The sequence below is a fragment of the Triturus cristatus genome, chromosome 4_1 (assembly GCF_964204655.1).
Source record: "Triturus cristatus chromosome 4_1, aTriCri1.1, whole genome shotgun sequence".
NCBI classification, from domain to species: domain Eukaryota; kingdom Metazoa; phylum Chordata; class Amphibia; order Caudata; family Salamandridae; genus Triturus; species Triturus cristatus.
In genome coordinates this window covers 224,279,881-224,305,644 of record NC_140585.1, presented here as the reverse complement: position 1 = coordinate 224,305,644, position 25,764 = coordinate 224,279,881, and the positions used below count along the sequence as shown (strand labels likewise).

General features: G+C 44.9%; 1 protein-coding gene across 1 annotated transcript in view; it reads left to right on the top strand.

Moving 5' to 3' along the window:
* Nucleotides 1–25,764, top strand: part of KDM7A (lysine demethylase 7A) — a 316,134-nt gene that overhangs the window by 115,687 nt on the left and 174,683 nt on the right. The window contains exon 2 of the mRNA XM_085651905.1: nt 9,268–9,353. Coding sequence (XP_085508031.1) covers nt 9,268–9,353 — 86 coding nt within the window. The remainder of the gene's footprint in view (nt 1–9,267; nt 9,354–25,764) is intronic.

Below are 25,764 nucleotides of genomic sequence, written 5' to 3'. Positions count from 1 at the left end.
GTATACCATCCAATCGGACATACAGCTCATGAGGGGCCGAGTAGAAGGAGTAATCCCTGTCTATTGGATGATGAGTACGCCAAGTGTCCACCAGACCCCAAGTAGCCTGCCAGGCCCGTCTACTATTGGCCACCCGACGGACCACCGACTGCGCAAGGGGCGGGTGGGACCTGTCCAGCTCAACATCAGTCACTGAATTAAACCCCCCCCCCCCCCCCCAACACCACCGGCCCCGTCGGATACGCCGCCAACTGACCCGACAGCCTGGAGAAGAACGTGGCCTGGTCCACATTAGGGGCATACACACTGCACAAGGTCATGTCCCTTCCGTCCAACCGCCCCTGCACTGCTACGAACCTGCCCTCCGGGTCCACTAACGTCATCAAAGGCTGGAAAGGGACTCCCGCCCTCACCCAGATCAGAGCACCCCGGGCAAACTTCGAGAAGGTAGTATAGAACAATTGGCCCCGCCAGCGCCTCTGCAATGCCTTCCCCTCCTCTCTATCCAAATGGGTTTCTTGAAGGAAGGCTACCTGAACCCCTCTCCGCACTAAGTAGGCATGGACTTGGTATCTCTTCACCATAGAGGTGAGCCCCCTCACGTTCCAAGTCAAAAATCTCAATTCAGGTGGGGTCCCCATCCCATCGCCGAGCTAACCACCCTTTCCTACCCCTCCGAGGCACACTGACAATCCCCTGAAACCCCAGAACTCCCCAACTCCCCAGTCTCCCTCCCTTCCCCAGAACAGGCGCTAAACCACAGTTACCCATCCAAATACCACCCCAAACAGATACCAAACACTCTGGTAGCCACCAGAGTCTCACTATGTCTGTGAGGTTGAGGTGATGGCTCTACGCCGGACGGGCTTGACGACAGTCCTCTTCAGAGCATCCACGGCCAGACTCCACCAATCCTCCCCCAGCGCTCCACTCCCTGTAGACCCCCCCCCCCGCTCTCACCTCCAGGACCCCTCAATAGTCCCCATCCGCAAGGCCCCATCAGGTACCGGTCCCTCCCCGAGCCCCGCAAAGCCCGGCCTGGCCTCCCTCTCCCCACGCTCCCTTTCCGCCCTGCCCATGTCCCTCGGTCCATGGCCAGAGAACTCCCCAAACCTTCAGGCGTCCAGCAACTCGTCCGCCGTCCCAGGGGTAACATCAGGCAGCACCTCCGCCTCCTCGACAGCACCATCAGAGTGGGAGTCCTCAGTGCCCTTCCATGAGCCCGAATCCTCGCTGGGCTGGGAGGCCGTGGCCCCCGAAATCTCAGAGACCGCCCGCAGTGCAGCTCGCCGCTCCAGTACCGTCTGGGATGCACCCGGCGATCGGCCCCCCGCTGTCCGTACCTTATTGCGTCTGCTGCGACGGGCCTTCGCTAGAGTTCCCTGCGGTCCCTCCCCATCAGCATGCGCCGCCGCGCGAGTCCGGGTCAGTGAATAAGGACGTCGTCCCGTCCAGCACAACTCGGAGGCGGGCCGGGAACAACAAAGAGTACTGCAGCCCCTCATCCCGTAGCGCCTTCTTCACCGCCTGGAATGAGGAGCGTCTGCGTTGGACTTCCATGGGGTAGTCCGGGTAAATAGAAACCGGAACGTTCTCCACCTGGTAGGGACCCGAAGTTCTGGCCCTCTGAAGGATGATATCGCGGTCCCTGTAGTGTAGCAGGCGGGCCACCACCGGCCGGGGTGGGCCCTATGTGCCCTCTCCAAGGTGTAAAACCGCGTGAGCCCCTCGGGCGCCACCACCTCTTGTAGCCAGGTCTCTAGGAAGGTTAGCATATCTCCCCCTTCAATATTTTCGGGCAGCCCCACTACGTGAATGTTATTGCGGCGGTTGCGCCCTTCGGCATCCTCGCCCTCTTTTCCAGAATCATCACCCTCCGTAGGAGATCCGCCGTTTGACCCTCCGATACTTTCTGCGCTGGCGCTACCAAGTCCAATCTGTCCTCCGTTTGCTTGACCCTATCCACCAGCTTCCTGTGGTCCGCCCGGAGCAGCCCCAGATCTGTAGACACCTGTGCGATATCAGTCTGCAGTGCAGTTCTCGTGTCCGCTATGGCCTGCAGGATTTGGTCCAGCTGCCGCTGCTGTAGGCCCGCCGCAGAGTCTGCACTCGTTCCGCCAACCCGGCCACCGGCAGAGTCTCCCACTGAATCCGATGGGTTCCCCCCCAGCTTGGGTCGCGGTTTGCCCATTTTCCTGGTCAGGAAGCACTTCAGGGAGTCCCTCCGCAATCGGCCTCCAGGCCTGCTCTCTGAAGCAGCGGCCGACACACGGGCCCGATTCACCCCTCGCCGGCCGCAGGGACCTGCTCCCCCTGCCTCTGGACAATGAGGGCGACGGCGTGCTCCTGCCTCTCGCTGGGCACCCCGTGCGAAAGGCCCCCACCGCACACCAAAGGCCGTCCTCTCCGCCGTGGCAGGGATCAATGGCCGACCCCCACCGCTGTCCTCCAGGTCACTCGGGGGCTGCTTCACCAGGGCGGGCACCGTCCAGCAGCCGGTCCTTCAAGCCCGCTACCCAGGGCCAGCCAAACCTCCACCGCTGAGGCGCTCGCAGCGCCCGTCGTCCACCTCTCGGCCTCCACCTGCCCACCAGCTGCGCCGGGCTCACTGCTTCCACTCCGACTCCGGGGCCGCCGCTCCTGCCACAGGCCCAGCGCCGTCCTCCGGGTCGCCGCCTCTCCGCAGTGCGGCCACAGCCGCTAGTTCAGGTTGCGGAGGGGCTCCCAATACCGGGCCTCTCGCGAAAGGCGGACTCTGCCCCGCTCCGCTGTCCGCCAGGACGAGACCGCCACTTCCGGTGTCTGCAGCCGGGCTCGCCTCACTTCTGGCCGGCTCCCCGGTCACTGTGGGCCGCGGCTGCCCGTCCCTGTACAGGCCGCCCAATATGGCCGGCGGCCGCCCGCCTCCGCCGCGATGTCTGCGCAGCTCCAGCCCTCTGCGCCGCGCTCCACTCCGCCGGTCCGCTCCAGGGGCCCAGAGCAGGCAGGGGAAGCCCTCCGGGAGCTACAGAGCACCGGGGCGACACTCGTTTCAGGATTTTGGCTGGGCTGGATGCAGAGCTCGTCGCTCACGCGTCCATGCCCGTCGGCTGCCAAGCCACGCCCCCGTGAGAAGTAGCTGTTGGGCGAAGATGGTGTAAATATGTTGGAGAGTACAGTAATCAGTGTGCCTCAAGGTTGTATCTGCTACACAAACTTCAGTGTGAAGAGTGCCTGGGAACAAGATTTCTTAAACAGGTTTTAGAATATAGGGTGCGATCTGAGCGTTTGTATTATTTCAGCTCCACATTTGTGCATTCAAATATAAATAGCAAGTCTTCTATTACATGCCTTGCAGCTATCTGACCACACGAATCCGGCCAACTCGCATCACTGATTTAAGGATTAAGGTACATTTACCAGTTCACACGTTGTCCCCCGTGACACCGACACATCTCTGTCTAAGACTGTGTGCATCCAGAAAGAATGATTGACCGAATGATGCTCACCAAACTGTACTATCCATATGTGTGCCTGCTCGACGAAGGCAACTGTTAAAAGGGAATTAGAGACCAACTGAGACCCACTGCATATCTCAAGGCAGCCAATACCCATTAGGAAAGAGTAGGACTTCTGAAAGATTTATGTAAATGGTGACAACAGGTTCGGTATCACCGTGGCTGCAGGTTCCGTTGCAGTCCCGCACAGACTTTGCATTAGTGCAAATACATGCACAAAGCCATTTAGCACTATTTTGTTACTTCTGTAATAAGTAATTGGTATACAGATTGAGGCAAAATGTGTTTGCATAGAAAGGTTTTTGCACCTTGATAAAAATGAGCTCTTTGAGTGTAGAATCATTGCTGAAGATGCAACACACCCTTTATGCTTGCAGTTAATTTTACACGTGTCAGACTTTAACAAACCGATGAAAAAAAGATTTCTTTTAAAATGGAGCAACATATTATTTTGTATTGTTTTTGGCACCTGTGTATTAAAGAAGTGGAGCAAATTGAATTTGTCTCAAACTTATTAAAGAGGAGAATATACATTTTTCTAAACGTTTACTATTGTAAAAAAAAGTGACGTGTGTGCCATGCTCGCCTTGGTGTTTACTCCTTACACAGCAAACCTAGTGTAAATGAATTAGGCCTGTGATACGCACTGGTCTTGGCAGGGCTCTATTAGCCTTCGTGCTAATGTCGTACTTTTTCACTTAAGATACATTGTCAGTTCTTGAATAGCCAAGCTTTGAGTGTTTTCTATGGATTTAGTGGTTTCTCTCTAGTAGAATGACAGAAATAATTGGAAAGTTATTTAATATTGTTTCTCGAATGCACTTGCATTGCTATGCCATTAGTAGTATAATAGAGTAAGGAGTTTCCTAATGGTGCAATTATATAGCAGTGGGAAGTGCAAGCACCGGCAGTGTTTTTTATCGTTGGATAAGAAGACAAAACTAGTTTTAATGTTGTGCTCATTTCTTGCCCTTTGTACTACTCTATTGCTAGTATCGAGACATTTGTTTTCATTTAGACAGACCTGAAGGACGAACAGCAGAGATGGTCCGGTTGTTAAGAACTGATCATCTGCTTACATTGGTTGCTGCTTAGAGAACATTGGCTTCTTAAGACATGTTGCTAGGAGTATATTAATATGTGGATTCCAGGGCATCACTGCGACGATGTGATGGCGTTAGGAGTGTCTTGGAACATGCCGAGACGGAGTGTGATGTTTGAGTATCTTAGTATGTGGATTACAGGTCGTCCCTGAGATGATGTGCCGGCGCTAGGAGTGGCTTGGTACACACGGAGTGTGAGGTCTACAAGTATCTTAGTACTTGCACACCAGAGCGTCGCGGAGATGTGACATCCCTCAGAGTGCTTTGGTACACGCTGAGGCGGAGTGTGAGGTCTATGAGTATCTTAGTACGTGGACACCAGAGCGTCATGGAGATGAGGTGACGTCCCTAAGAGTGCGTTAGTACACGCCGAGGCGGAAGCCGAGGCGGAGTATGAGGTCTATGAGTATCTTAGTACGTGCACACCAGAGCGTCAGGGAGATGTGACGTCCCTAAGAGTGCTTTAGTACACGCTGAGGCGGAGTGTGAGGTCTTTGAGTATCTTAGTACGTGGACACCAGAGCGTCACGGAGATGTGACGTCCCTAAGAGTGCGTTAGTACACGCCGAGGTGGAGTGTGAGGTCTATGAGTATCTTAGTACGTGCGCACCAGAGCGTCACGGAGATGTGACGTCCCTAAGAGTGCTTTAGTACACGCTGATGCGGAGTGTGAGGTCTATGAGTATCTTAGTACGTGGACACCAGAGCGTCACGGAGATGTGACTTCCCTAAGAGTGCTTTAGTACACGCCGAGGCGGAGTGTGAGGTCTATGAGTATCTTAGTACGTGGACACCAGAGCGTCACGGAGATGTGACGTCCCTAAGAGTGCTGAGGTGGAGTGTGAGGTCTAGAAGTGTCTCAGTAAGTGGATGGCAGGGCAGTTTTGATCAGAAGTGTCTCAGTACTGGAATAACCGGGCATTCTGACCCTCCATTGGTGAACACCTGCTGATCCTCGAGTGAACACTGTGCAGGATGTGACGGGGGCGCTGAATGGACTCTTGCCCCGTGTGTCCCCTCCGCTCCTCCTCCCGGTGACAACTTGCACACGTGCTGCCCGTCTGAGGCGCGCGGGCTGCGCGCGCCGTCCCTGACCTAGATTCCTCCCGCCTGTGTCACTGGCATTTGTTGCTCGGAACGAGAATTAGGTCACTCGTGCATTGTGCCCTTGACTCGAGTCATGTGCGGCGCGTTTCTTTCATGATAGGCTCTTTTTACGAGCATCCTGTTGAAGCGCGTCTTCTAACTGTCGGATCGCATTAGTCGGTGCGGGAGCCTTGGCCAGGACCCGTTTTATGAATTCAGTTAGACGTGAAGGGCCTGCCCTTGAACCTGCAGTGAAGATCACTGGTTCGAGATTCATTTTTATCGTGCTGCTTCTCGCCGTTAGGCCTCAATGGTTGTAGAGTCTCCTCCTGTTCATGTTATGCCCACCACCACTACTGCCCTGCCAATCTCTTGAGTTATCTGCCGTGCAGCCTAGTAATTGACAACACTCCATCAGGAATTTTCTCAATCGCAGCTTGCAATGCTTGTCGCTGCTGTACGAACCCTCCTTAAAACTGGAGTAAGCCTTGGCAAAGCCGGTAGGTCTGGTGTTGGCTTGCCTTTTGGGTTTGTCAATGCTTGTTTAATTTTTCACTTTTCCGTTAAACTTTAATATTGGAGACGCTGCTGGACCCTTGCCAATCTACAAAAAAATCCTAAGAGTTTTGTTTGTATCAAAACGTTTGCATTGTGTAGTAGTCCCTAGCCATTAAGGGGTCTATTTGTTGTGTGCCTGTGCTCCTTGTGAAAGGGCATCCCTCACAGTGAAGTTCTCCAATGGCTGAAGTGGGCTTGACTCATTGCCCCATGCTACATGTTGGAGTGGGTGGAATTAAAATGGTAATGGACAATGGCTGACCAATGGATGAAGAAGACTTGCTGAAAGCTCCAGTTAGCGTATTTGGGATGAAGCTGTGGCATACATTATAAGGATATTGCAAGCCACCAAGGAGTTCTATGACCAGTTAGAAGAACAAGGCTGAAGGCAGAGTTCCTTTCTAAGTTAATGGAATTCCAAGGTGACTTGCAATATCCTTATGTACGGCAGTGGGTACTTTTTCTTATGATACATAGTTAGAACATTACCTTTCCCCGCAAACTACTTAAATCCATGGTACCTAGCTTTTTCATATGAAAGAGAGCCTGTATGTAAACATGCAGATTAACAATAGAATTTGTAGTACAAAATTGGATACATCAAAAAAGCTTTTGGATATTTGTTGCAAAAATATATTAGAATTGGTCTAATATTTATTTATTTAGAGGTGCTTGGGATGCGTAGAAACGAGTAGAAAGATTCTAACTTTACTATAATTACGGAAGAAGTGCAAAACCTAAACATGTTATCATAATATCTCCTTTCTGCTTGTTAAAGTACAGCTACAAAAAAAATAGAAAAGCAAAGCAAAATGTTGTTCTTTAAACAGCTGCTTTAATTGTGCTCCTTTACCTGAGCTGCTATCTCTGGCAGCAACTTAACTGTAATAAGTCATTACAGTTTGGTGGCTCCATCACTTCTTTATAATAGGGACTGGGTGCGTCACTAGTCGCTGATTTGTAAATACATTGAAGACTGATTTTTATACAGGGATTGAGGAATCCCATATTGTACTTATAATTGTAGTAAAATCCAAAGGTCTTTGCTAACACCAGACCTACAAATGAGTTGAAGTTAAGGCTGGAAGATTGGAAAAATGACATTACATTTTTGTTATGTGCAGTTTCTAATGTTAAAAATGTCAGAAAAATCTGCTGTGCAGGTTCTAATGTTAAAAATGACAGAAAAATCTGCTCCTGTGGTCCTCATTTAAAGAGTTGAGTGTACATATTACAAAAGACAATATTTTTGTACATCACTTTGTGGAAACTTGTATGTGCCTTTTTAATTTATATCACAATGCATTACCCATTCATAAACCAGCTACCTCTCCTGTCACTCATTGAATTTATACTAGTCTTTGACTCTGTACAGTGCTCCGCTGCCTTTTGGCTAGGTTCACACTACAGAAATACCACATATATACATAATTAGCAACTTATGTCCTATATTGCAGAGTTGTTGTAAATGTATGGTTTTGCTATGAGACATTTTAAAAAAATGTAACATGAATTATATTTAGATATTTACCATTATCAAGCTCAACTGAAGTGTAGCTAGTTCTTTGGACTCATTTTGATGCATCAGGCCATCACATCAGAACTCTTAGTTTCCCACTGGAGCTACCCTTGAAGTGTGTGCATTTTCTGGACTTGTGGCCCCTCTGTTTTTTCTATAGGCAATGTGGCTATTACTGTCCATACAACATTCCTATGCTGTCTGTGGTCAGTGTATGGTTGGCGTATCCAGGCCTGGAAGGCCAGATCCTTGGCATGTGTTCAGACCAGACTATGTTAAGAAGTTCCACTTAGTTGAATTTTGCGTAATTTTTGTTCATGTGTGGCTACCTTGCAAATGCAGTCTGCGTCGTCCTACTCGGAGGATGCTTGGTGTATGGGGACAAATAAAACTTGTGGTTGAGGAGAGCCATTGTGGAAGAGTCCAGCAGGCTTCTGTTATCACAGTGCTAGCTGAAAATGGCGTCAGTAGCTGGCAATGGACAGGAGTCATCAACACCGCTAGAGACGATGCTTGAAAAGAGCCCTTGTTGCTATTGTGAGCTGGTTTCTTGCGGTCAAAAGTCTGTTTAGTCTATACTAGCTTAGTCTATACTAGCTATTGACTATGTGGCAGATTGGGCCTAGGGGTTGGCATCAAAGCCCTATTACTCTGCTTTGGCTAGTACCTACCCAAGAGTTCTTTCTTGGGTTAGTATTGTTTATATGACCCCATCACTTTCATGCATCTCGTGACCTCACTGAAAGACTTAAGTATATCCCAGTATATAATTCCTGGTGTCTGCACTGTCCACTCTGCGCACCATTTCTGCATCCGACTCCCAGTTATTGCACCTTGCTGCCTGTTTGCCTTTCATGACCTCATGTTAGTATTGGCATCAGGTGACTCGCGTCCTCCACCGCCCCCTTCCACCCAACTTCGGTTACTTACGAGTCTCCACTTTGAAGACCGTTTTTTGAATGTCACTAAAATACCACTTTTCTAAAGCCATTGAACCGGAAGCTCGGTTTACCAGCTTCAGAGGCAGCAATATCTCGCGGCACCTGACAAGTGATGACGTCATTCATACGTCTTGCAGCAACCCCTGTTGGTCACCTGCAAATCCCTTTGTGCACGACCCCCTGGTTCGTGTTTCTGAAGGTGCGGGAGTGTAATTCTTGGCAGGTATCTTGCTAGACGCTCACTTCCTATTTTATGCCACAAATTCCTTCTTCCTTAAGAGATCTCCACCCCCTCATTATGTTCATCACGTCTCTCAGCTGAGTCAGTGAGGGTGCGCGCGTGGCCAGTCAGACAGTTGCACATGTGCAGAGCGGCAAGTGTGCAGTGAGTCTGATGTGCTTGTGCAGAAAGTGTCTCCTTGGAGGGTTAGTTTGCCTGACTGTCTCTGTGTTTGTCTGTGTGTGTCGTGTGCCAGGTAAGTCCTGAGCGGTAGGTAGCCTTCGTCTGTCCACGAGACCGCCACCTTCTCGCCTGGATGCTGACCTCTTGTTTTCTCTTGCAGGTGTGTTGGAGTGGAGGAGCACTATGCGGCCGATATCGACCTGTATCACTGTCCGAACTGCGCCGTTCAGCACGGATCCTCCTTGAGTAAGTCTTCCTCTCACGCCTTTGGTAGTATGACAAGTAGTGTGCCGAGGATGTTAAAAGGCTGAAATGAACGTTTTGGCGACACGAACACTTGTTTCGCTCTGAACTGTTTTTGTAGGCCTTAGTAAAAAGCGCTAGAACACCTGAGACCCCCCCCCGGTTAAAAGACCTGCGCGCGGAAGACGCAACATCCTCCTGGTGTGACGCGCAGCGCGTGCACGTGTGTGCTTCCTTAACCTTGACTGCAGGCTCTTTGTGCTGGCGATAATGGCATCCGTTCAGGAAGGAAGCGGATATCGGAATAAATGAGGCCATTAATTGCTGAATGAGGCCTGTCTGCTGGACATCCTCCTTACGAGTGTAAATACATCTGTGGGGTTAAGACAATAGCCGAGTTGGATAGTCTCTGATCTACGAATTGAATACCACTAGGATAGAGATGAGTTTTACTGTGATTTTGTTTTTCAAAATATATATATTTTGTAATAAAATCTTTAATAGTTGAATACTTGGAGGGGAAAAAAAGACTACTTTTTTCAAGCTCTGGTCACAGCTCTTTAATGGAGTGGAAAACATTGTATTCTCCTTTAGTGTACACCTGTCAAAAACCAATAGAAGTCGAATATTTTGTGCATGTCCGAAACTGGTGAATTGTTAAGGAAATGGTAGACCTGATCAAAATTGAAAGCAACTCTCAGCACGTAGCCTAAAAGTTCACATCAGGTTAGAAATTATGTATAACTGACCCCATACACTTCTAACGCCACCGAGCACCAAATGTGATAGCCTGCTGGTGTGGCCATTATCTTGTGTGAATGGACTGATTGGAATTTTAATGCTGAGCCTTAGTCTTTCCTGCCTTTGTATTCACTCTGGCTAGTGACAGCCTATTCTGTAGTGTTCTCCCAACCCTGACCTTTTCCTCTTCCAGGACTCTTCCTGTTTCTTCTTGCTCCCCGCTCTGTTCAATTTCTGTTAGCTTATCCAACATTTCTCTTTTATACCACACAATACAGTATACCATGATCGCTGTTTCGCCAATGTGTTTAGCCATCTCCGAACCTTTTGTTTACTAGTCTTGGATGCCTCTTAAGACCTCAAGTGTAATGGCCATTATTGTCACATTGTAATCCTTTTGATATGCTGATCTCAACTGTATGTTCTGTTTGTAGTCTGAATACTAGACATGCACTGTGATATACATTAATTCACCGTATTTTGGAGACCACCAACTATAGTGATTAAAAGTGGGGAAATCTTAAAATTATTTGCTATTCCTTCTCCAAGACCACCTATATTAAACCTGAAACAGCACTAAACCTAACGTGATCGAGCACAATGTAAAAATGAGGGAAATAGTAAACAAGTGTGTGTACCCCAAATGCTAATTGAAAATCATTGCCTGAGTTTAGGAGTGACTACAAAGGAGATGCTACCTTAACATTTTTAGGTGAGCTATAGCTATGCGAGATGGGGCATGGGCCTTGGAGCCTAGTTCCTAAAGTTTAACTTGTTTCTCGTCTTTTACAGAATCTCATTTTAGAGCCCGGAAATGGACATTGTTGTGACTTAGATAAGACGAGTACTTTGTAAACTATATGACAGAGACACGAGTGCAAAAAAACAGTAACGAGCTGTTTTGATGCGCCAGAAGTGATTGAGGTGTCAAATGTAGTCGCAACACATCTCTAGGCCATGATAGAACACTGATGGTTCTTTTCATGCCTCCAATGAATTATGGTCCGGTGTGTTACTGGAAATGTATGGAATTGTATATGTGTAGTGCCCACCAACTGGGATGTTTTTTCACTGTGTGGCTCCAAGGCAAAGCATTTAAAATGAAAGCAAAGCTCAAGTTTTCTTGTATTAAGCCAGTTGGTTTGGCCTTGACAAGCGTGGTGTTTATTTTTTACACGTATATGCAATAAACATGAACCCCTTTGCTGCTAGGCCTTTCCCCTCCTGTGCTAAGCCTTTTTTTGGCTATTTGGGCGAGTTCACCCTTAGGCCCCCCCATAACATTTTGTCCTCATAAGGTATCCACGCGACTTGTATTCTTTTTCCCCCATAATCTTAGTGATTCTAAAGATATCACGGGTTAGTTGATTTCCCTCGAGGGGACTGAGAAATTAGCCAAAATACAACAAAAGTTTGGGGTTTATGGGAAACGAGTGATGCAGAAGCAAGCAGCTGTTTTTTCCCCTGAAAATGGCATCAATGAAGGCTTTGCGGTGCTAAAGTCACCATCTTCCCAGCTTTCAGGAACAGTCAGACTTGAATCAGAAAACTAATTTTTTTCAACACATTTTAGGCATTTGACTGAGACCATTTTCCTATTTTTTGTGTGCTTTCAACCTCCTTCGAGTTAGTGGTGGAAACGCATGCGAAAACCATGGAAAGATCGTGTAGCGCTATAAATTTCTAAAAACTATACAAAATTCGGAAACTGATCAGTTGTGTTGATCCTTCAATGTTTTCCTATACAAAGTAACAGTTAATATAAAAAAAATACAGGAATTAAAAAAACAAAAAACTGCCATATGTCTGTTTTCATCTGTAACTTCTAATTGTGTCAGATTTTCAAAAGCGGTATACAGTTATGTCCGCTAGACAATTCTGGTTGCGGGTATATATAGGACTGGTAGGTTCACCAAGAACCAGAGTTACCCATAGCCAATAACTGAGCTGCACCTTGCAATGTTTTTTCATTGTGTACTGGGTATACAGTAATTAATTTGGTAAAATATAAAGAGTGAAAAATAGCTATCAAGGAAACCTATATATTTTCTAAATGGGCACAATATATGGAGTTGAGATGCAGGTGTTATTTGCACATCTCTGAATGTGAGTACCCATACTATCATGTGAATTAGAGGGCATTTCTCAAAATGACTTCTTTCTTACACACTGTTTTACATTTGGAAGGCAGAAATGCAGAGAGACAATCGGTAATAACATTTGTTCTACTATTCTGTCTTCCCCTAAGTCTCCAGATAAAAATGGTAACTCACATGTGTGGGTAAGCCTAGTGGCCACAACAGGAAATGGTCCAGAACACAATGTGTACACCTAATTTTTCCACTGAAAACTGACCCTTTTTTTTGCAGTGTGCCTAGCTATGGATTTGGGGCCCTAGCCCAGCCGGTACCTAGGGAAACCTAGCAAACCTGTACGTTTTGGAAAGCTAGACACCTAGGGGAATCCAGGATAGGGTCACTTGTGTCACTTTCACCAGGTTCTGTTACCCAGAATCCATTGCAAACCTCGGTGTCTAAACTGAGTTTCCATTTCTGTGATGGAATGTTCTGGAATCTGAGGGGACACATAAACTTCCTTCCACCTAGCATTTCCTCAAGTCTCGACAAATATTGGCATCTAGTGAACCTATCATTTCACCATCTGAAGTAATCACAAATTTAACACATTATGATCGTTGCCCACATCAAGTGACCAACTCCCAATTGGTCAGACATTAGACATATTATAATAAAAAATGAGAGGCAATAAAAGTTCTAAAATAACAGCCAAATCCTTTGCTGAGACCTGAAGAGAGAAACAAGACAAGTTGGTATTTGCTTGAATTTTCTTTTTTATTCCTTTCTTCTTCAGACAGGTAAGCAAGTGCATGCAACATGTTTCACACAACCATAGGCTTCTTCAGGGCAGCAAGCAAGCCAGCCAAAAATGTTGCACATAATGCTTGCTTACTACACCTAATGGAGTTGTATCTGTGATGGTACTAATGATGCAAGATAGTCTCTTGAGCGATTTTGTACTTGTAGTCAGGCCTCTAATGCCACAATAATTTATAGAACAATATGCGGGGAAAAGGAAACTTGGATGATGTCATCCGTGATATAGAACAGCATGAGTGATGTCATGTGAGGACATAAGCAGTGCATGGCTGGGGCACGTTATAGTTAGTGCTGCTAACTAAAACTATAGAATGTCTTTTTTTTTTTCTCTCGTTCAAAACGTTACTGTTATTGACAAATTCACCTCACTATAACAGTCCATTAACATTTGTTTTTTCAGTGAATGAAAAATATATATGTGTGTGTACACACACACAGATATAGTTATAGATATACATCTTTATTTGTGACTGTAAAAAACAAAATATGTTGGTTAATGAAATACAATATTTATTTTAATTATTGCTGCCATTTAGCTGTTTCATTCATGCTTTTGTGTTGACTTTTTGTTTTTTTGCATTTCCAGTTCGTTATATTTCAGTTCTTAAAAGGAAAAAAATATATATTTTCTTTTTACTGGACAGCCCCCTTCTTTCTTTTTCTTTGCAGCCTTGGTGAGGCCACCTTTTGCTTTTTAAGTAGTACTTGCTTTTTTGGGGATTATTGTAAGATAACAGAAGTTGATGTATTTACGATGACAGTGTATGTAACCCATACATAGCAATGTGGCTAATACAATGGTTCACCCAATTTCTTGGGGAAAGGCTGAATTTGTTTTACTTTAGAGTGGGCTAGGGTCGACCAGAATGCAACAAGCCAGTAACATAGTTCACTGTTCAGGCAAACGCTTAGATTGATATGTATTTTCGCTGGTTCGAATTCTGGCAGAGCAGATGCGGCCTTTTTGAGCTGATAAAGTGAATACCTGCGATTAACTTTTATATATATCTCTACGCCAGTCGATAGTTATAGTTAGCACCTAGTTTCCATAGGAAAAGCGTTTTTTTTCTTTTCCCAATAACTTTGGCGGAGGTTGACGAATCTTCGCGAAATTTTCAAAACTTGTGGCCCGCTCCAGTCAGCTCCTATCCTGAAAGTTTCGGGGCAATTCGCAAAGTGCGGGCTGAGAAAAAAGGGTGGGTCCCAAAACATGTTTTATCCATGTTATTTCCCACAGGAAACTTTATTCACAACTACAGCCCGAACTGCTGAACAAAATTACACCAAATTTGGCAAAAAGGTAGCCCTTGGCTCAGAAGGAGAACTTTTTTTTTTTTTTTTAAATGTTGTAAATCCGTTCAGTACTTCCTGAGAAGTTCAAAAAATAGAGGTCAAAAAATCAATTTCCCATAGGAAACTTTAGACACGGTTACAGCTGAAACTGCTGAACGGAATTACACCAAATTTAGCAAAAAGGTAGTGCTTGGTTCTTAAAGCAAGCTTTTTTTTTTTTAAATGGTGTAAATCCGTTCAGTAGTTTTCGAGATAAAGGAAATATATATCTGGGTGGGACCTAACTACACAAGCACGAGCTTGGCTCTAATTGGCTGTCAACACTACAATCAAGGAAGTGTTGGGAGCCATCTTGGTGCAATGCTTTTTAGGTCTCACCTAGCGACGCAGCGCATGCGCTGCCCACTACACAAACACCACTGCATTACCCTAAACCACTACCCCAGCACGACCCCCTACACTGCACGAACACCACTGCACTGCCCTAAACCACTACCCCAGCACGACCGGCTATACTGCCCGAACACCACTGCACGAAACCCTAAAACACTACCCCCAGCACGACCCCCTACACTGCCCGAACACCACTGCACTGCCCTAAACCCTGAAACACCATCCCCAGCATTTATTTATTTATTTATTAGTTTATATAGCGCTAGAATCGACTCCAATGGAGTATCTGCGCTTTTCAGAAATCGGTAAAGCAAGGATAAGATGAAAGAGGGGCTAGATCTCATTCCTAAACGGCACAGTTTTAAGAAGTTTCCTGTAGGTAAGATGTTCCTTGCATTGTCTTAATGATAAAGGAAGTTTATTCCACAATGTGGGGCCTGTAATAGATAAAGCTTTATTCCCATGTCTGGCTTTTTTTGCACGAGGGATCACCAGGAGGAGGTTATTGCTAGATCTTAGTGATCGGAGCGGAATGTAGGGAACAAGTTTATTTTGTAGATAAACGGGCCCTTGGCCATTTATGCATTTGTGGATAAGGCAACATATCTTAAATTTTATCCTCTGACGGATCGACAGCCAGTGTAGCTGATCCAGGAGGGGTTTAGAAGCAGTTCTGGGGGGAACATTAAGGACAAGGCGAGCTGCCGTGTTTTGAATGACCTGCAGTTTATTCAAAACACTTTCGTTGGCAGAAAGAAGCAGGCCATTACAGTAGTCAATCCTACTTAAAACCAAGGTCTGGACCAAGGTTCTCTTACAGGAATCTGGCAGGAGGGGAAAGATTTTCCGTAACAAACTAATGGTGTGAAAACAGATTCCTGAAGTGTAATTGACATGTTTAAAAAGCAAGTCTTGATCCAAACAAATCCCAAGGTTCTTTACAACCTGTTTAGGTTCAGGAACTATTCCCAGATCAGGCGGCCACCAGTCAGGGGTCCACAACATTTTTGCCTCACCAAACATTACTTCCGTTTTACTGACATTACACTGGAGAAAGTTGGAAGACATCCAGCGAGCCACTGCCTTCATGCCAGAAGAAAAGGAATTTTTCACTTCAGCGGAGAGAGTTTTGAAAGGAAAGAGGAGCTGGGTGTCATCAGCGTACGATACTGGAATGAAACCATATCTTCGCATCACTCTAGCCAATGGTGCCACGTATATATTAAAAAGGGTTGGGCTCAAACAAGAGCCCTGGGGCACCCCCTTAGAGATCTCAATCTCCGCTGAGCGGTAGGAGTCCATGATAACTCTCTGGGAACGATTAAGGAGAAAGCTTTTCAGCCATTCGATGGCCCTATCCTTGATGCCAGCGTTCGATAACCGTTCAATAAGAATGGCATGGGAAACGGTATCGAACGCTGCTGAAAGATCTAAGAGCACCAGGATTACTGAAAAGCCCCTGTCCTGATACATCTGTAGGTCATCTGTGACAGACAGAAGAGTAGACTCCGTACTGTGTTTAGGCCTAAACCCTGACTGAGAGTAGTCCAGAGCCCCCACAAGTTCGATGTAATTGGACAAGTGGTGATTGACATGTTTCTCAGCCGGTTTCCCTAAGAATGGTAATAGGGATATAGGCCTAAGGTTGGTTAGATCAGTCCATGGAATAGAGGTGTTTTTCCTAATGGGTCTAACCAAAGCTCGTTTCCAATCTCTTGGCACAGTACCTGAGCTAAGTGAAAGATTCACCAATCCTTCAAATATAGGACAAAGTTGTTCGCTCAGGCCAGGTATAATCCTGGCTGGAATGTTATCATCAGGACTGCCACTTTTAATCTGAGAAGTGAATAGAAGTGTTTCTTGTAGAGAAATAGATGGAAAGCAGGTTAACATATGTTTTTCCTGCTTAAGTTCATCATCCATTTCAGGTAACACTCTATCCATGGAAACACTTTTATTGGCGCATATTATTTTATCATAAATGAGATCAATTTTTTTCGCAAAAAAACATGAAATTTCATCGCATAGCTGTTTAGAACCTAGTTCAACAGATTCACATGCTGCAGGTTTGGTAAAGGTTTTTTTTTATATATTTATATTATTTTCTTTTTTTTTTCAAATTTTTTTGGGGATGCGCGCACCCTAAGTGTATCTTTCTCGATTACTGCGCGGAACCTAGCCGCCATTTTAGGATTGTTGTGTAGGATCCGCGTAGGATGTGCGATGGATGCGTATTTTCCTGCGCGATTGCTATGCGACCGGTACGCGACTCCAGGCGCATACGAGACACATACGTATTACTTTACGCGACACGTGCTTGCGCGTGACGTCATATACATGTTTGACGCATTAGAAGTCGCGCACCCAACGCGTGCACACCAGGGGGCCGCGCTGAGCGCCGCGCTGGGTGCGCGACTCCTAATTTGCCCGTAAAAAATAAAAAAAATTTGCATCTATCACTAATTTCTATTCTCCCTGGGGACCCCATCACCTGGGGCCTATATACAACGTTGTGGACTGTTTTGCACACTTCTGTCATTGGGCTACATCTGTGTGATATTCGTGCTGCATTTGGGCTCTTTTGTTTCTGGTGGCCATCTTGGGAGATTTATTTGTTATGAAGTTTCCTAATTTCCTCATTTACTGCAGTCTCCTCAGTAGGAAATGCTTTCGGTTTTTTACTTTGATTCCATCAAGAAGGTATTCAGATATGTCACACATTTGCCATAAATTCTGAATGTTAGCACACTAGTTGCTCATTAGATCACTGTAGTAAAGCTACTGCTCACCACGGAAGTCTGCTGCTGGTATTAAAAGTGCATGTTTCAGTCTTCATGTCAGAATTCTGCCACAGTTCTCCCCAACGCGTTTCTGGCATCATCTTGCCCTTGTCAAGGGAAATGGCTCAAGTGGAGAGGCAGCATCACAGATATTTGAAGTGCGAGGTTCTCCAACTGTGGGTGCTCTTTCTGTTTGGAATATTTGCGGCCTACCCAGGTCGCGGAGAACCACCCTGCGGAAGTGCGGGTCCGACATCGTTACGAAAACGGTGTCCATGTAACAATGTGTCCTTTGTGCAAGGGTGAGAACAGCACCGCAATGACCCGATGTGGACACAGCAATCCATTGTGAAAGTTAAGAAACTGTTAGGAGAATTGTCAGCGATACCTACGAGAGGATAATTTAATGAAAGACTACTAGTACCAGAATACATAGAGCAGATACGGCCACCGGGCGGGACATCAACACCTATTTATGATGGGTGACCTCAAGCTGAATCTGAACCAGAAGCAAGTATACACTTTTTGCCCAGCTAATCCAGATATTTCATGTGAAACACCCACCCCTTCCCACACTTGCATATGTGGAAACCCTCGTTCTAACACTGTCAAATCCATTCTCCCATTTATTTCCTGTCACTTGACCGGCCACTCTGATCATGTTGTATATTATGCACAAATGGCATATCTCCATTGCTAAAAGAAAACACTTGCTTAACTATCTCTAAATACCTTAACCTAGTTCACAGTAATCTTACTCCATCAATTTATTTCACGTATTAAGCATCACTGCTCAAGTTATGGTTGGCCAGACTCTCCTAACTCTGCACCTTTGTACCATAACCAGATGCATGACCACGCTCTTCTAACTAGTTTTGTCTTTTCTTTGATCAGTGCCCACACTCAATACATTCCCTCCAATTTTATTTCAAGACCCTTTGCTCCATGCCTGGGAGACGCACAATGCACTTTTCTGTCTGTAAATAGATGAACACGCAGTCTCATCCGTGACTGCAAGTTCTCCTTACCACTCCAAACCTATATGCGTCCCTGGTCTTGTTGCTATTGTGTTTCCAGGCTCTCTTGTGCAGTCTGTCCCTTTCAGCGTCCGATATCATTAAACACCTAGCTCTGGAAAGCTCTCCTACTTGACCTCCGTATTTCACTACTTCTGCCCACAGTCTGGTTTTATCTAAGAAACTTACTGCCGATTTCCTCATCTCTCTCCATCTATGTCAGTGACTCTCGGATCGAATTTGCTTAAGCTCCTAGAATGTTTTGAGTTAAACTGGCTCACTCCTTGTCCCTCTAAACACAACATGCTTTCCTGATTCTGTCTGGCTGTGAGCTCTGCATTTCAGTTTTCTTCCTCCCTCACGTCTAACTTTATTACCTTGACATACCACAGCAGACTGTCCTCTAGTCTTATTTTGCTCCAACTGTACAGTGTTGAAGATGCCACTTTACTCCCACGATGTGCTACCCTCGGTGTCTGGTCTTGTTGCTCAGGTTCAACCTAACTTCTGAACCTCTTGGAGTTCTCGAGAGCGGTGCTGGTGACGTTTTGATCACTTGACTTCTATAATCAAGTCTGTGCAGGCAACACCTGAATGTTTTTCCTCCTTCAATTATTGCCCTATCCAGCCTCATGTTTTAAGAATTCCTAAGCACTGTCCACCAGTTGATATCTCTATGGCCATTCACCCAATTGTTTGTTAGAAACCTCTGTATGCTGCCCAACCCAACATAAGTCTTGCTTTCCACTGGATCGAGATACCAGGTACAAAACAGTATATCTTCCCCACCATCTTTTCTCACAGTTTAGCCAACTCTGAGCAAATTGCCACCCTGAAGCCCTAACCCAAAACATAATCGTCCCCTTGGTCCAAGCTACTACTTGTAACGTCTACAACCTTCCAGGCTCACTGCCACCTGTTGATGATAGATGTGCTAGTTATCTGCCAAAACTGCAGATCCTCAACTTACCATCCCTCCCCATCTATGACGTATTAGGATAAGGGCCAGCCAGCCACCGTGCACCCTTTCATTAGGGCTTGAGTCCTGAAGATGTGCCATCAATCTCAACTTCACTACGGTTCTAATCTCCAGTGAGGGTCCACTATGCCCTCTTACGTATGTTTTTATGCTAATCTGAAATGTAGTTATCTGTTATGAGTCATGGCAAAGTTTGTGTATTACCCAAGAAAGGATAGCATAAAGGGCTGGTGGGCATGAGGACAGTGGGGTAACAATAGCCCCTGTTATGCATAGTTACCCCGAGCTGCATGGGTGCCCCTTCTGGCACTGTGCACGGGCAGGTCTGAGAGCTCCTGACTGGGTCTGGAGCTTAGGGTCCCTCCCTCCATGTACTGTGCAGTGGGGGCCCTCTTACGTTTCGCTAGCCACTACATGAGTTTTTGTTGCACTGGTATGTACATAGCTCCTTCTTATTATATGCCCAACTTTGTTCGTCATGGAATTCCACATCCTCAGGCCCCCACATACTTTGGCCAATGGCGGAAAAAGGATACTTTTGAAGAGAGCTACTGGGCATTTGTGTGGAGATTGAGTCTAGCGCTCTAACCCACAAAAAGAATATTTGCACCACTAGTCAGTAAGGGGAGTGGTGTACAAAAAGGTTGCAATGGTTAGCACATAACAGAAGGACCCTTTGTTTTTTTTTGCTCCGCTGGAGAGCAGTGTCTGAGTGGTCACTTAGATTAAGCATACAACACAAACACAGAACAGTCCAATAAAACAAAGACACCAGAGTTAGACCGCGTGTACAAACTGATGCAGACTCCTTTCCTTCTGTATATATGTGGTATTTGTGTAGCTGAAACGGTCAAAGGCAAGGATACAGTCAAGCCGTCATTAGAGGGGAACTCTAGTTCTGAGAGTACAATTGGCTTGTAACTTCATCTTTATTTTCTAGTGCTTTCTAGAGAGGTGTGTCTTCAGCTTTTTCTTAAATTGGTGCAGGGCTGGAGTAGTCTTGATGGCTACAGAGATCTTGTTCCAGATCTTAGGTGCCTAATTGGGTAAATAATTGTCTAAGCGTCAATAAACCTAACCGTTGTTTACTCCTTTGGTTAGCTGAATGAAAGGGTTTTACAAACAAAAAAGAGTAAAAAAATGTTTTATATGCACATATATTTCTGTGTGAATTAGGATCTTATTTTTTCCCTTCCTGAAATGAGTAGTTCAGAGTTTGCATCCCTTGGTTTCCTCCCCCACTGAATCAGCCTTGACTTTATTGTCAAGACTGTACTCTAGCTTAGTTGGTAATTGCGAAAGTCCAGTGCTCTTCAGTGTGTAGTTTGCTCCCCAGTTCACAAGTGGTCTTTGTGGACCTTGGCAGGTAAAAGGTTGATAAGAAGCCATCGTTAATTGTACACAGGAGTCATTAGTTTAGCACGTTGACTACGTTTGAAGCGGAGTTTTCCAATGCAATGCCTGGAATACTGTATCTCACTGAGTGCGCTGTCAGCAATTTTAGAGACTGATTAAAACATCAGAAGAGCAAATGATTCACGCGGAGTGTCTTTGCAGTTCTGAGAATAAGGTAAGTTGATTAATGTTTAGTCAGAATAGGGACTTGAGTAAAGGAGTATTAAAAGCACGTCAGGAAAATTCCTAAAATGTGTGTATTCCGAGTATCCCTATCGACCGTTCGATTATATGATGGAACTACTTGGCCCACCGGTCTTACTCGTTTTAGCTTCGAGTGAGCGAATACATAATATGTGGAACGGTATGAAAGGAAGTCTGGTGGCCAGGTGAATGGAGGGGGTATTTAAAGCTCTTTTTAAAGACTCAACAATGCAAATGACAATTTTAGTGTTTGAATATGTATAGCCTCTGCAAATAAAGAGGGTAGCTAAAGTTGTGGCTCTATCTAACGAGTGTGTAGAAAATTCATTTTAATTGTTGATCATTATATTAATTTTATTTTGTTTTTAAGTGTTTCTAATACACTGTGTAAATGGAAACCTAATCTTAGTGCAAAAATTAAAGGGCTGAATAGGGTTCGGGACATGGCAGTGGCTCTCCATAGGCGGTATCTGTTTGAAGATACATCCTGCTCCTTGCCCGGGGGGGGGGGGGGGGGGGGAGGGAAGGGGGTAAGGCTCCTTCGGATATGTGTTTTACATTATGGGAAGATGCAAGGTGGGGTGAGGTAATTAAATCTTCATCTGTCATCTCATACATTCAGCTTAAACCAGCTAGTGGTACCCAGCCATTCCTGTTAATAGATGCACAGCACTTCATTCTGCTTAGGTTTCGGCTTATTCTATTTCATAGGTTTACTACTTTTCCTCGGTGCTATGATAGGCATATGACCTTTTACCTTGCCTTCGTCACCAGAATTCAGCACAGCACACTTTGCACATAATGTTCATTTGCACTTTTTATTCCAAGCCTAGATTCCGTACCTTCAAGCCCTTTTTGGTCAAATATTCCTTGCGTGACTGCGTAAAAGAAATGCACTTTTGCAATCTTTGACTCCAGACGAGATTGTATCGACTGTGTATACGTTTTTGAGGCTTGTGATCAAGGCTAGAAAATTACTTGGGCAGGCTTCTGAAGTCTCGTATTATTTATTCGTTGTGCACTCTATAATCTGTGGCCCTAATGAATTATTAAATAGGATGAGGGGAATAATTTTTCTTTATCTCACCTTGATTGTTATTAACTCTATCCTGGGTGTTATTGGTACTTGCTAAGTCTATCACTTCTTGAGAAAACGAAATGAAACTGTGTTGTATTACCATGTTTTTAATATTTGTTCTTTACAGCATATGTATTGTACTCTAATGGTCTATTTATTATGACTGAATAAAGTTAATTTTTTTTAACTGAGCTGAATAAACTTGTTGGGATTCGAACCTGTGATCGCACAGTTCAACACCTGCAGTATATAGGCTGGCTCCTGCGTTCATTTTCAATCTACAGAGTTAAAGAAAATACCCAAAGACATTAGCTGGATTTGATTAACTGAAATTGCAGGTGCTAACGACCATTTGTCCTCTGAGACACTGAGGAATACAGACTGTGTATATCCATGCTTCCAGTCTGAGATGAGCCCCGGGAGGAGACTTTTTGCCTCCACTAAAGGCAGAGTAGGACTGCTTCCTTATGTCTCTGGACACCTGGGAGAAATGGCAACCCCCTTTCCATCTGCCTGTCTGACATTGCCAGATGGGTGAAGGGAAAACGAGCTGAATGTGAGTTTGGATAAAGCCCAGGTTCTGTTAATTGGTTTAGTATCTTAAGCGAGAGCTTCAACCTCACACTTACGGCTCCCAACACTGATGGTGTCACAGCTGAGGTTAGGAGAGAGCTGAAAGTCTCAAGTCTTATCCTCCACTCGAGGGTATACATTTCCTTTATCGCTTCTTCGCTTGAAGCTATCCGAGCTTTCGATACTGCTGACCACAATTCTAAGACTATAATTTCACTCTCAGTTAAACTGTCGTTGCTTACATTTCTTTAGCGATGTAGTATGCAGTACAGGATAACCGAAATGAAATGCGGCTGTAGGGTGTGGAAACAGGCCCGCAATGTTTCTAAAGACGGTCATCAAGCGTTTTGGAGAGCTTGATCTCTTTGAAGACAAGCTTCAGAACGCAGCCCTGCATTATGATCTCTATACTGGACAATTAGAGACCATAATATATTGCAATGTAGCCAGAAGCGAAGTCTGCTGTACAAATATCCATGCCCTGGGCACGGATCGCTATGGGCATGCAGCCAGCTACAAAGCTTACTAGAAAGCCTAGTGGATTTTGCAATGTGGGCTCAGTGATTCAGATTTGGTCAACAAATGGTCCAGAACAGTTCTCTGCCCGTTTGTGAAAGTGTTCTCTTTCTGTGCCATTAATGAAAGTGTTATCTCTATTTTTATTGTGGTGGCTGTTGTGTTGATTGATGTGAGGATTACCACAGCACTACTGATCACTTAGAAGGAATTATTTATTTTATTTAAGAGTTTTTTTTTTTTTATAGCACTGGCCAGACCCAAGGGTATCGGAACTCTACACATCAGTACAAGCTCATATCAAGATAACAAGTAAAGTGAGAACAGTTGACATGAATCAGATTAAACCAATTTTGGGCACAAGGTAGAGAGGGTACGGGGCAAAGAGGAGGAGGGCGTAAAGATCCTGTCTCATTGGTCGGTTGATGTCCACTATTTCAGATGCTGGTTGAAGAGGAGATCCTTTAGCTGATTCTTGAAGCTCAAGGAGGAGGGGTTTGTCCTAGCATGTGTAGGTATGGCGTTCCAGAGTTTGGGGTCGTTGCTTAAGAAAGAACATGTAATTGTTTTTTGTTTGTGCACTTTGGGTAGGATGAGGAGTAAGGTGTTTGAGCCTCTTGGGTTTCTCGACTAACCTATCTTTTTAGGTCTCGCCTATGTAGTGCGCATGTGCTGCATAGGAGGACTTTTAGCCGCCGTTCTGCTCTTTTTGGACGCACACGCTCGTGCTTGTGGTGGCATCCAGCTTGCGGGAGCGCGCAGCGGCGCGCCAAAAGCACGAGTGCAGTGCTTGAAAATGAGCAGCAATTAACTTTCGTGGCCGCGCTTGTGGTTTAGCGCTTGTTAAACCCTTCTTTTCATGCGCTAATTGAATTAACAGCACTTTACAACACTCAAAGCAGCAAACTACCTTATTCTATTACAAGCTTCACAAAAATATCATATAAACAGATAATCTTAAACTTTACCTCGGTATGCATATTTGTTTAACCTACTGTGCAGATTTGTGTACGTGAATGGCCATTCCTAACTAAATAATATATTTAAAATTATCCTAAAGCATACCTAGTAATATGGAACATGTAAATGAGTCTTAAAAAAATGTGAATGTCTGCAAATTGATGCATAAAAAGCAGCATGCTTTTGGAAATAAATATATAAAAACATTGCAACATGCAATAGTAACAAACTTTATGGTCACGAAATTAGCTTATTTTTTGCATATTTTACCAATCTTCGTCTCATGCATAAAATGTGCATTGGGTAAAAAAAAAAAGTCAAATAAAAACAACTTTCCAACAATCAAACAAATTGTATCTGTGTTCTTTACAGCGTTTCGAATATAGAACGCGTCTGAATAAAAGTATTTGAAACTTTTTAGTAGTACAAAGCTTACACGTTTAAACACTTTAAATAAATGTACATCAGTCATAATTTCAGGCTACGTATGAACAGTTGAAAGAGAGGAAGTACACCTCGTGTCTACGGTTATTCTCTTGGCCTGCCTCGTCTCAAAGACGTTTTACACGAAGATGTAAATGCTAAACGCTCATCCTAAATTAAAATTATAAACTCGTTCATTTGCTATGAACGCTTACCATTTACACCTGTATGTGTAAAAAGGAAGAGGAAATAAGTTTAAACATCAAAAACATAGTGGTTTTCACAGGACACCAAATATTTAAAGCAGAATTTCTAGAACGGAGTCATCTCTTCTTCACACATAATGTTTCGAAAGCACTATCTTTAGACTACTACTGCCATCTGCTGGACAAACGCTGGCCACTGCAGTTAAATTAACAATCATTTGCCTGCTAGCATTCTTTGCAGTAAAAATGTATTTGAGCATATTAAAAAAGGATCTTCAGACTCACTGTTGGCGTAGAGAATTATAGTAGTTTGTAAGTTGCATGTCTTGAGTATAGCAACGTGCATTCTCGTACAAGCTCTGGGAACTGGGATGTTATCGAGCACCCCTAACCGAAGTTGACACGTTCTTGTGACTAATGCAGCAAAGCCGCTGTACCAAGTGCGACACTGGTCTGATGCTGCAAACTAAGTACTATTATCCCTTAAATCATCCCTCCCGCTCTTCCATCATAGCATGTAGAAACGGGCATTGCCACAGCCTAAAGATACAGCATTGGTCGCCTGCCTTTTATCTTTGCCAATGCTTGCGTTGTTTGTCGGGTTTTTACAAAACTTTCTTGCTGGGGATGCTGCTGGTTGCTACTTAATCTTAAAAAAAAAACCACAAAAAAAACCACACTGGCTAAAAGTAACAAGCATTGGCATAGCCAATAGGTCTCGCCTTTGGGGCCTTGTAAGTATTTCGTTATGCAGCACAATATCCTTCGTGCAACAACATCAACTGTTACATGTCCCAAAGGCGAGACCTATTGGCTATGCCAATGCTTGTTGAGTTTTGAGGTAGGCTGGTTTCCCAGTGTGAAGGGCTTTGTGAGTAAGGCAAGCAGTTCTGAAGCTGCAATGAGCTTCATTGGGAAGCCAGTTCAGTATTTCAAGGGGAGATGTGGTAATTTTTGATT